At 39.7% G+C, this 12710-nt stretch overlaps 1 protein-coding gene across 2 annotated transcripts in view; it reads right to left on the bottom strand.

The window, feature by feature from the left end:
* Window positions 1–12710, bottom strand: part of ssna1 (Sjogren syndrome nuclear autoantigen 1) — an 84346-nt gene continuing 71636 nt past the window's right edge. Inside the window, exons 1-3 of one of the 2 annotated variants that reach the window (XM_060912795.1) lie at window positions 12311–12675; window positions 3609–3808; window positions 1–223 (exon numbers count right to left, since the gene is read on the bottom strand). In XM_060912795.1, the coding sequence (XP_060768778.1) occupies window positions 119–223; window positions 3609–3808; window positions 12311–12362 (357 nt within the window). In that variant the 5' untranslated portion in view covers window positions 12363–12675 and the 3' untranslated portion in view covers window positions 1–118. Of the gene's footprint in view, window positions 224–3608; window positions 3809–12310; window positions 12676–12710 lie in introns of those variants that run through there. The other variant, XM_060912794.1, reaches the window with a different exon arrangement.

Here is a 12710-nt window from a genome sequence, read left to right as displayed (position 1 = left end):
TCACTAAAAATAATCTTTATTTAAATACAGTGCATCGTCATAGAGGGAAATCAATTCAATACTAAAATATCAAGATATGAAAGGGTTAAATGCTGCATGAGTAAAAGAAAGAAAACGACTATTGAAGTAAACGATCTTTGCTGCTCCTGGGGTCTGTGGCTTTGCTGAGGTTCCCAGTCTCCTTCTTCAAAACACTTAACAGGGTCTGAGAACTTTCCAGAATCTGGGAGGGGGGGAAGAAGGAATTAGCTTTTATATACAACGTAATCACGTAACTGCTTAACTCCTGGTTTTATGTGTAGAAATACTTGTCAGAAGTGCCAACTTGGCTAACAAGAAAATCCAAGCAGATTGAGAATTTTTTTTTTCTAACCCAAGTTGCTTATATACAGCACCTCCATTTTTAATGTCTGAAAACCAGGCTTGCATGATTTAAAAAACAATACAAAACCACCCCACAATTAACAATATAATTGTCCACAAAGACAGGAAAATGAGCATTTCCTCCATTTCAGGTGGAAGGACAGTAGGAGAGTGTGTAAGATCAGCTGTGTAGTCAGGAACTGCTTGGTGGCAGTGGCGATTTTCAGGTGATTTCTCAGTAATGCGCAATAAACTGTTAACAGTACATTTGTGATGATACTTTTACAAGTCGACATGGGCAACATTTTCTCTGTTAATCTGCTGTTCAATGTGCTTGAACATGTCTTTTTGTATAATGTTAGATCTGACAGTTTGTTGTAGGAATTATTTTTTTAGCCGAAAGCAAAAAGTGCCCTTTTTGACCATATTTGGATGCGTCAACCCTAATAAATATAGCTCATACAACGGAATATAAAAGTGTTTACTTGTCTAATGTTAGCCAAGTCTATACACACTTTCAGATGATATGAATGAACTCGGTGTAACAAGTTCACCAACAATTCAATTCATCATATTGGGTTCACAATTTAATTTTCTAAAATAATTTTGAAAAAAAAAATTAAATGAAGAAAATAAAAAAAATGCAACATTTATTTTCCTTTTCTTTATCAACTTAATATTTTTTAAATTTAACAAAAGGAATATCCTTTTATTTTCTTCATCACCAACAATTATTTACCCACATTGTAAAGGTTGGAGTAAAATACACTACCGTTCAAAAGTTTGGGGTCACCAAGACAATTTTGTTTTCCATGAAAAGTCACACTTATTTACCACTATAAGTTGTAAAATGAATAGAAAATATAGTCGAGACATTTTTCTGGCCATTTTGAGCATTTAATCGACCCCACAAATGTGATGCTCCAGAAACTCAATCTACTCAAAGGAAGGTCAGTTTTATAGCTTCTCTAAAGAGCTCAACTGTTTTCAGCTGTGCTAACATGATTGTACAAGGGTTTTCTAATCATCCATTAGCCTTCTGAGGCAATGAGCAAACACATTGTACCATTAGAACACTGGAGTGAGAGTTGCTGGAAATGGGCCTCTATACACCTATGGAGATATTGCACCAAAAACCAGACATGTGCAGCTAGAATAGTCATTTACCACATTAGCAATGTATAGAGTGGATTTCTGATTAGTTTAAAGTGATGATCATTGAAAAGAACAGTGCTTTTCTTTCAAAAATAAGGACATTTCAAAGTGACCCCAAACTTTTGAATGGTAGTGTATAAAAGGCTATTAACTAAAAATAATCCTTTTACTAAAGATGGGGGGGGGGGGGGGGGGGTTAACAAAAATCGGCCTTTTCTTAAACTTTTCTGAACATTTGTTCTTCCTCAATTTGCTTCTCTTTTCTTGAGCTTTCAGCAGTCTGTAAAGAGAGCTCTGCTTTCTTATTAAATCTGTTTGTCCAGTCAATCTCTCAACAGCTCATTTTAGATTTTTTTTTTTTTGGTGTGTGTTTTAAAGAGGCATCAGAGCTGTGTTACTTCCGCCTACAGTGAAGTCACATGCATTCCTGATACTTTAGGTTACTACACGCCCTCTGCTGTCTAAATAATGCAATTGCAGCTCAGAAAAACTAAGGTTATGCAGCCTGATAATATTTGCAATTCGTTTTTTCAGTTCAAATCGTCATAAATTTGTATTGCTTCTGATGCATCACATGCCTAACTCAAAAACAAACCTCCATTTACCTTGCTAGAAAGTAAGGGCACCCTGTGAGTCTACTTGAAAGCATATGAAATGGGGGAAGGGGTGGAGCTTGTAGACAGTGTCGAATAATATCTGAGAGATGAAAATACCTGTGCCGGTCAATCCAGATTCAGAAGTCAATTGAATTGAAAGAAAAAGACAGTCGTTTGGCATGTTTTTGAGTGACAACTCGTACAAGGATACGCTACTGAAACTGCATAAAAGGTTGGTATGGTACAATATCGTATCGAGATGATAACACACAAGCTTAGCAAATGGACCATAGTATCGCTTTCTTGATTTCTACTGACTCGAAAGTTCATCCAGATTGAGGTTCGTAACCGCAAAGACATCCTGCGTCCTTTGGTGATTTGGCTTTTTCTGTTGGTAAATTTTGTGTTCGTCTCCCAGATCACTGTAGCGAGTGGTTAAAATAATCGTAAATGTTGTGGCTTTTAGTCAGTCAACAGTTTAGTCACCTTTTAGTTATGCTGTCATAGGGCATACCCAACAACCTCTTACACCCCCCCGCTCTCTCTCTCTCTCGAGTTACATGTCGATCCTGAGTGATGCTGACTTCTCCTGCTCCTCAGACTCGCCTGATCCATCCTCATGCCCTACTTCTGGCTGGAGTCTCAGCACATCGCTCCTGTAGAGGACGGCCCCATATGGACAGGCGAAAGTCGCACTTGGAAGACGGCTCTGGACACTTACAGTTTTGCTATGATGGCTGAGGACTACAATCGCCATGATAACTTTTTTGTACTGCGGAAACATGTTTTTTTAAAACATGAACAGTTTTGCACCCAAGTCTCCATCAATGAACAGCTGATAACTTCAACAAAATAGACTTCATGTTAAAACTATAATGAATTTCCTGGTTACACGGTTGTACTTTGTCACAACTGTATATAGGACACAGTTATAGAAGCGAGTTATTTTTAATCACGCTGTTATCTCCCAAATGAGGATGGGTTCCCTTTTGAGTCTGGTTTCTCTAAAGGTTTCTTCCTCGTGTCGTTTGAGGGAGTTTTTTCCTCACCATAGGCTTATTCGTTGGGGATAAAATTAGCTCATGTCTTTCATTTTCTATAAAGCTGCTTTGCGTCAATGTCGGTCGTTAAAAGCGCTATACAAATAAACTTGACTGGATTCGTTTTAAATTGTAGCACCAAGTGGACGACATGCATACGGTCCTTCGTCCGACCCGCCTGCTGTCTCGGTGTTGATTTTTAATCAGCTGCATGTAGGAGTGTGTCTCCACATCATGAGTTGAGATTATTATTTGTACTGCTCAGAGGTTGAATGAAACCCGTCAGCTTGTAATTAAGCAACGTTTACATTCAAAGTCTTAATGCTGGTGTGATTTTTGTGTTTGAAAGCTCAAGTCTAAATAGTTGTTCGCTAATTATCTACAATGCAAACGAATCTCCAATGATCATCTTGGAGGAAAAAAACACTTATCGAAATAAGATCTTGATCTGTACCTTCATGTACGCCGCCTCCGTCTCAGCAATGGTCCGCTCTAGTTCGCTGCGGGTAGTGAGGCGGCGGTCCAGACTCTCAGACACGCGGTTTAACTTCTCTGTGAGCACACGGATGTCATGCTGGAGACGAGTCTTCTCCTCTTCCTCCTGCTGGATCTGTTTACTCAGCTCGTCCCTCTTAAAGAACAGCTCCTCTATACCTGATGGAAGAGAGACGCTTGTATTTGGAAATTTGTGGAAATGTTCTTGCTTTGGAAGCAATAAAACATGACAGGGCATGCTGTGAGAAGAAAATAAATCAACAATAGAGTGGTGTAATGATGCATTGTTGTCTGGAATTTGATTGCAAACATTCCGTTATTGGAAGATAAAGTGTCTTTACCACAACGATTTAATCCATCTTGTGGGTTTAAAGGAGCCAGCTTAGATTTTTTTTTTTAAACATATGGTCCAATGCATTTTACTCTGCTAGCTCTCTTCGTGCATGCTCACCTAGCTGAATATCTTCACTGTTCGTGATTCCTTCGAAACCCATCTTGAACGTTTTCTTCATCTACATGTCACATGTGGACATTTTTAACTCTATACAGTATAAAATCTGGAGAGCTCATAGTCTGTTCCCCACTGTAGAGACGAATGAAGCCAGCTGGCCGCCATCTTACCACTCACATCACGTGTATTTGGTTTGTGTTAAAGTATCTCCTAACTCCCCCCCCCCCCTTCATTACCTCCTCTCACATTCCTTATACATCTTTATAGCACTCCCCTTCATTGTTAGTTTTTTCCCTTTTCCAGTTCAGTCTCTGATCCTTTTTTTTTTTTTTTGAACGGCTCTTTTCTCATTCTCATCTCATTATCTCTAGCTGCTTTATCCTTCTACAGGGTCGCAGGCAAGCTGGAGCCTATCCCAGCTGACTACGGGCGAAAGGCGGGGTACACCCTGGACAAGTCGCCAGGTCATCACAGGGCTGACACATAGACACAGACAACCATTCACACTCACATTCACACCTACGGTCAATTTAGAGTCACCAGTTAACCTAACCTGCATGTCTTTGGACTGTGGGGGAAACCGGAGCACCCGGAGGAAACCCACGCGGACACGGGGAGAACATGCAAACTCCACACAGAAAGGCCCTCGCCAGCCACGGGGCTCGAACCCGGACCTTCTTGCTGTGAGGCGACAGCGCTAACCACTACACCACCGTGCCGCCGAACGGCTCTTTTACTGCTATAATTTTTTCAACAGAGATCATTTCAATTTCTCTCTTATACAGTGCATCTTTCTCTTCACATAGTTCTTCCTTTTCTATCTATCTACAGTTGTGGTCAGAAGTGTACATACAGTGACACGAATGTCATCTTGGATATGAATGTCACGGCAATATTTGGCTTTCAGTAATTTCTTTGAACTGTTCTTTTTCTGTGGCAGAATGATTGTACAGCATACAGCTTTAATTTAAAAAAAAAAAAAAAAACACTAGGATTTGGTGCACAAGTTTTAATTTTCTTTGGGTTTTCTGAAATCAACACAGGGTCAAAATTATGCATACAGCACACCTAATATTTGGGTAAAACGTCTCTTAGCAAGATTCACCTTGACCAAGCATTTTTGTTTACCATGAACAAGCTTCTGGCAGAATTCTGGTTGGATATTTCACGACTCTTCATGGTAGAATTGGTAGAGTTCAATTAAATTTGCATTTTTTTTCTTGGCATGAACTCGACTTATAAGCACGATCCATATATCTTCAATAGGGTTGAAGTCAGGACTTGTTTTAAGCTTAATATTAGCTGCTTTATCCTCCACAACCAGCTCTGATGCATGTTTGGGTTCTTTGTCCTGTTGTAGCTCCCAAGTCGTGTTCAAGTTTCTGATGGTTTATGCTGAAGAACTCTGAGGTAGTCCTCCTTCATTATTCAATCCACTTTGTGCAATGAACCAGTTCCACTGGCAGCAAAACAGCCCCAGAGCATGATGATCCTACCACCACTACCTGGTACAGTGTCCCTCTGTACATGGTGGTCATTGTGGCCAAACAACTCAATCGTCTCATCTGACCGTACAGCTATCCTCCAGAAGGCTTTTTCTTTGTTCGTGTGGTCAGCTTCAAACTTTAGTTAAGCTTGAAGGTATCAATTTTGGAGCAGGGGGTTATTTCTTGGATAGCAGCCTCTTAGTCCATGGTGATCTGAACTGTAGACAGTGATCCATCAGCTTCCAGTTCATGGCAGGGCTGTGCCATGGTGGTTCCCAGGTTGTTCCTGACCCTCCAAACCAATTTCTTTTCAGCTGAGGGTGACCGTTTGGGTTTTCTTGAAGCAAAGTGGCTTGGCAAAGTGACTACACCTCACAATAACTTGGACACAATTGTTTGAACTGATCTTGGAATTTGCAGTTGTTTAGAAATGGCTCCAAGAGACATTCTGGGGTTGTGTATATCTGCGATCCTCTCTCTCAGATCTGCACTGAGCTCCTTGGACTTTCCCATTTTACTGCGTGTTGGTTAATCCAGTGTGTGCTGTAAACAAACCCTTTTTATGAAGGCACAGAGAAGCTACCAGCTGTAGTCAATCATGATCACTAACAGGAAGTTAAGAGACCTCGGCCTTGGCAAAATAAGAGACATTTTGAAAGTTTCAGCACCTCTGAATTAATAATCTAAGTGAGCGTATGTAAATTTGAGCCTGTGTTGATTTCAGAAAACCCAAAGAAAATTAAAAATTGTGCACCAAATTCTAGTTGTTGTTTTTTTTAATTAAAGCTGTATGCTGTACAATCATTCTGCCACAGAAAAGGAACAGTTCAAAGAAATTACTGAAAGCCCAAATATTGCCATGACATTCATATTCAAGATGACATTCATGTCACTGTATGTAAACTTCTGAAGACAACTGTATCTATTATACCAACCCAAAGGCTGTACAATACTTCCTTTCTGGTTCAGACAGTTGTTGAAACAGGATTATTTTCTCATGTCATTTGCTATTTTCACTTCATTCTCAGGGCAGCACGGTGGTGTAGTGGTTAGCACTGTCACCTCACAGCAAGAAGGTCCGGGTTCGAGCCCCGTGTACGGCGAGGGCCTTTCTGTGCGGAGTTTGCATGTTCTCCCCGTGCCCGCGTGGGTTTCCTCCGGGTGCTCCGGTTTCCCCCACAGTCCAAAGACATGCAGGTTAGGTTAACTGGTGACTCTAAATTGACCGTAGGTGTGAATGTGAGTGTGAATGGTTGTCTGTGTCTATGTGTCAGCCCTGTGATGACCTGGCGACTTGTCCAGGGTGTACCCCACCTTTCGCCCGTAGTCAGCTGGGATAGGCTCCAGCTTGCCTGCGACCCTGTAGAACAGGATAAAGCGGCTAGAGAGATAATGAGATGAGATGAGACTTCATTCTCACAGTCAGGTCTTAACAGTATTTATTGGTCACAAGCTGCATGAATATTGAGAGTGAATTATGTGACCAGTAAATACTGTTAAGACCTTACTGTGAGAATGAAGTGAAAATGGCAAATGACATGAGAAAATAATCCTGTTTCAACAACTGTCTGAACCAGAAAGGAAGTATTGTACAGCCTTTGGGTTGGTATAATAAATAAAATTAGATAGATAGATAGATAGATAGATAGATAGATAGATAGATAGATAGATAGATAGATAGATAGATAGATAGATAGATAGAATAAGAAAAAATTGAAATGATCTCTGTTGAAATAATTATAGTAGTAAAAAAAAAAAAAAAGAGGATCAGAGACTAAACTGGAAAAGGGAAAAAAGCCAATAACAGTGAAGCGGAGCGCTATAAAGATATGTAAAGAATGTGAGTAAAGGTGAGAAAATAAAGAGGTAATGAAAGAGAAAAAAGGTCAAATTTATGCACATTTCTGCATAAATATGATCTAAAACATCATCAGATTTTCACACAAGTCCTAAAAGTAGATAAAGAGAGCCCAGTTAAACAAATGAGACAAAAATATTATACTTGGTCATTTATTTATTGAGGAAAATGATCCAATATTACGTATCTGTAAGTGGCAAAAGTATGTGAATCTCTAGGATTAGGAGTTAATTTGAAGGTGAAATTAGAGTCAGGTGTTTTCAAGCAATGGGATGACAATCAGGTGTGAGTGGGCACCCTGTTTTATTTAAAGGACAGGGATCTATCAAAGTCTGATCTTCACAACACATGTTTGTGGAAGTGTGTCATGGCACGAACAAAGGAGATTTCTGAGGACCTCAGAAAAAGCGTTGTTGATGCTCATCAGGCTGGAAAAGGTTACAAAACCATCTCTAAAGAGTTTGGACTCCACCAATCCACAGTCAGACAGATTGTGTACAAATGGAGGAAATTCAAGACCATTGTTACCCTCCCCAGGAGTGGTCGACCAACAAAGATCACTCCAAGAGCAAGGCGTGTAATAGTCGGCGAGGTCACAAAGGATCCCAGGGTAACTTCTAAGCAACTGAAGGCCTCTCTCACATTGGCTAATGTTCATGAATCCACCATCAGGAGAACACTGAACAACAATGGTGTGCATGGCAGGGTTGCAAGGAGAAAGCCATTGCTCTCCAAAAAGAACATTGCTGCTTGTCTGCAGTTTGCTAAAGATCATGTGGACAAGCCAGAAGGCTATTGGAAAAACGTTTTGTGGACGGATGAGACCAAAAGAGAAATTTTGGTTTAAATGAGAAGCATTATCTTTGGAGAAAGGAAAACACTGCATTCCAGCCTAAGAACCTTATCCCATCTGTGAAACATGGTGGTGGTAGGATCATGGTTTGGGCCTGTTTTGCTGCATCTGGGCCAGGACGGCTTGCCATCATTGATGGAGCAATGAATTCTGAATTATACCAGGGAATTCTAAAGGAAAACGTCAGGACGTCTGTCCATGGACTGAATCTCAAGAGAAGGTGGGTCATGCAGCAAGACAACGACCCTAAGCACACAAGTCGTTCTACCAAAGAATGGTTAAAGAAGAATAAAGTGAATGTTTTGGAATGGCCAAGTCAAAGTCCTGACCTTAATCCAATCGAAATGCTAAAATTCCTCCAAGCCGGTGTGCAGGACTGATCAACAGTTACCGCAAACGTTTAGTTGCAGTTATTGCTGCACAAGGGGGTCACACCAGATACTGAAAGCAAAGGTTCACATACTTTTGCCACTCAGAGATATATAATATTGGATCATTTTCCTCAATAAATAAATAAATAAATAAATAAATAAATAATCAAGTATAATATTTTTGTCTCGTTTGTTTAACTGGGTTCCCTTTACCTACTTTGAGGACTTGTGTGAAACTCTGATGTTGTTTTAGGTCATATTTATGCAGAAATATAGAAAATTCTAAAGGGTTCACAAACTTTCAAGCACCACTGTATGCGAGAACGTACTTGGCAATAAACTTGATTCTGATTTCCATTCGTAGTTGTGTTTAATATTGGGGCGTATCAGGGAAACAAGTCAGCTGAAAATGAGATCAACACTTTCTGACCAATCAGATTGGAGAATTCAGAGGTGCTGTGGTATAGACAGGTGATAAATTTTACTTTTCCACACAACGTAATGACCCCTGAACTGCAATGTAAAGTGCAGTATAAATAATAAAGCTTCGTTCAGCAGAATTTTTGCTGAATGACACAAAACTGACTGATGAAGGAGGACAGAGTGTGTGTGTGTGCACGGGTGGGTGTCAGGCTAAAACAACAACCAAAGAATGCCTCGAGTGTGATTGAACTCATCACCTCAATGAGCGTGAGAGGTCTTTTACTCCTGTTCAGTTCATGTAGATGTAATTTATCGAGCTTAATCCGACCCTTTCTAGCGTTATATAATATAATTATTGTGATTTTTTTTTTAACCAAATAAATTTTTTGCTGTCTGTGTTTTTTTTTTTTTAAATAAAATAAACTGGAAGCGGATGATGCAACTTCATCAGTTTCATCCTTAATCTTTTAACTTATAAAATGTTTAAATTTTTACAGATATTTATTTTTTCCCTCCTTTTTAATATTAGACAAAGTAGCCATTAAATAAATATTAAAACAGACGAATGCTTTTTTTTTTTTTAGAAATTGAGATACGATACTGTATTTCTGTATTAAAAAAATAAGCCTTAAATACAATATGTATACAAAACTATGGCAAAGTTGATTTTAATTATTTTTCATAATCATAATTACTATAAATATATATTTACATTTCTATTCAATATCTTGGGCGGCACGGTGGTGTAGTGGTTAGCGCTGTCGCCTCACAGCAAGAAGGTCCGGGTTCGAGCCCCGTGGCTGGTGAGGGCCTTTCTGTGTGGAGTTTGCATGTTCTCCCCGTGTCCGCGTGGGTTTCCTCCGGGTGCTCCGGTTTCCCCCACAGTCCAAAGACATGCAGGTTAGGTTAACTGGTGACTCTAAATTGACCGTAGGTGTGAATGTGAGTGGGAATGGTTGTCTGTGTCTATGTGTCAGCCCTGTGATGACCTGGCGACTTGTCCAGGGTGTAGTCAGCTGGGATAGGCTCCAGCTTGCCTGCGACCCTGTAGAACAGGATAAAGCGGCTAGAGATAATGAGATGAGATTTAATATCTTAAATAAATCACAACTGAAAAGGAGAAAAATAAAATATTCTAATACTTTTATTATTATTATTAATCATAATACTAATCATAGTAGTAGTAATAGGAGTAGTACAATTTTAAAAAATTACATGTTTACAGCAAATCAGCACCTTCTAAACCTTTGTAATTATTTAAAAAACACCAACAGTTCGAAAAATACACAATACCTGCGATATTTCAGATACAAATACAATGTGTGTTGTGATAGAAATAATCATGATATCAATAGATCCTCCGATTGCCCAGTCCTAATTCTAAGATACGTATCTATAATTACTTCGCCCGGGACGAAGTATTGTTTTCGGTCTGGTTTTTTTGTTAACAATATTATGGGAAAACGGCTGGACCAATCTTCATGAAACTTTCAGGATAGACGGGTATTGGTCTCAAATAGAACCTCCAACGTTTTGAGGGTCGTCCGGTCAAGGTCACCAAAAAGGTCAAAATTGTTTTTGTTGAGGCTACTGCTTCATATAGAGGCACTAGGCACTACGTCATCGTGCTGTAAGAATGTAACGATCGCGCACTGCACATACACATGTTCCGATTAAAATTGCCGGTGAGTGTATACAATTCGGTTCACCATTTGAAATAAATGGACTAGACTAAAGAAATCGCTTTCAGACATGTTTACGCTTATTACAGAGAGAAAGTGCGTTCCACTGAGCTCTAGCGCCGGGCCTTTTCCGGGAAATAAGAGTTTGGGTCATGGCGACAGCGTGTGTATGTCAGCCTCGGTTTGGAGATTACAGTTTTGAAAACTGTAAGAGTAGAATAATATAAAGTACAGATACTTGGTATATTTTCCTTCTGTGATTTTTAAATTGTTCCTTTTTGCAGCTACTGCATCATATATTTACTCTATATGCTATATTTTCTGTATGGACATGGGATCAGAAAATAATTTTATTTATAAGCAGTAGCCACATGTACCCATAGGGTACCTATTTTTTTCGCAATATCTTCCTTCATGGGGCGGCACAGTGGTGTAGTGGTTAGCGCTGTCGCCTCACAGCAAGAAGGTCCGGGTTCGAGCCCCGTGGCCGGCGAGGGCCTTTCTGTGCGGAGTTTGCATGTTCTCCCCATGTCCGCGTGGGTTTCCTCCGGGTGCTCCGGTTTCCCCCACAGTCCAAAGACATGCAGGTTAGGTTAACTGGTGACTCTAAATTGACCGTAGGTGTGAATGTGAGTGTGAATGGTTGTCTGTGTCTATGTGTCAGCCCTGTGATGATCGGCGACTTGTCCAGGGTGTACCCCGCCTTTCGCCCGTAGTCAGCTGGGATAGGCTCCAGCTTGCCTGCGACCCTGTAGAACAGGATAAAGCGGCTAGAGATAACGAGATGAGATCTTCCTTCATATTCATCATAAGTGCTACCGGACAAGGTTTGTTTTGCCTGGCAACATTTGCTGATATTAGCAATAGTTTTATTGATATATTATTGACGGTGTATTTTGACCAAACCAGAACTATATAAACCTGTCGTTCTTAAAGGATCCAGCCAGGAAACATAACCAAGCGGTCTGTGATTTTCTAACTTGCTTACAGATGGAGAAAGCCTCCATGATTACAGCTATGGCTATAAATATCGTCAACTGCAATTTAACGACATGTTTAATAACAAAAATAAAAAAGGTGGAAAGTTCAGAAAAAGGAAAACCTCTCTGGCACCAGAAGAAGCATGATTGTAGACATAAAAATAATAAGAGCATTATTTCCATCAGTAAAAAAAAAAAATCTGTCCTGAGAAGGAACGAGGATTTAACAGTTACATGGGGCTGTAAAAGATTTAAAAGCCTTTTATAGAGAAACAGTGAAGCCAGTACAATGATCATTTCTTGCACGGTGCTTCTCCATGTCTCAGGCTGTGTATTAAATATGGACACAGCACAGTTATAACAAATTAAATTCAGTAAGAGAACATTTTCTGCTCATACTTCTGTTTAAGGCAGCTTCTTAACTAGATACTTAGAGCTTAAATCCACATTAGTCCTGCTAGCAGAGATAGTAATTAGAGATATAAAATAAAAGACCTTGATATCACAGAAAATTATTTTTAACTTTGACTTGTACTTGACATAAAGAGCTACTTACACTTCGCCAACTCGTTGTTGTAGGTTTGCAGTGCAGCTGCTTGTTGGGTCATTGTTGATTACTCTTTTTCTAATTTTTTTTTAATTATATTTATATAACTATAATTGCCTAAATGCAAGCATCAGCCACCAAAGCAAACTCCTTATATGTGAGCATGCACTTGGCAATAAACTCGATTCTGATTCGGCTTCTGATCCACTTTAATTAATAAATCTCCCCAAATCCACCTATGTTACACTAAATTTCGATCCTCTTGCTTGAAATTAACCGTGATTTTATGTCAAACCCACACATCAATCCTCCCTCCTGTTTCTGTTTGTGTTTCCAGAGTGATTACAAACTTCTCCGTTTCTCTACCAAGCCGCTTATCAAGTTCCGGGTACGTCATCATCAACGTCAT

The sequence above is a fragment of the Neoarius graeffei genome, chromosome 28 (genome assembly GCF_027579695.1).
Source record: "Neoarius graeffei isolate fNeoGra1 chromosome 28, fNeoGra1.pri, whole genome shotgun sequence".
NCBI classification, from domain to species: Eukaryota; Metazoa; Chordata; class Actinopteri; order Siluriformes; family Ariidae; genus Neoarius; species Neoarius graeffei.
Note: the sequence above shows the minus strand (reverse complement) of the source record. Positions and strands in the feature narration are given on the sequence as shown.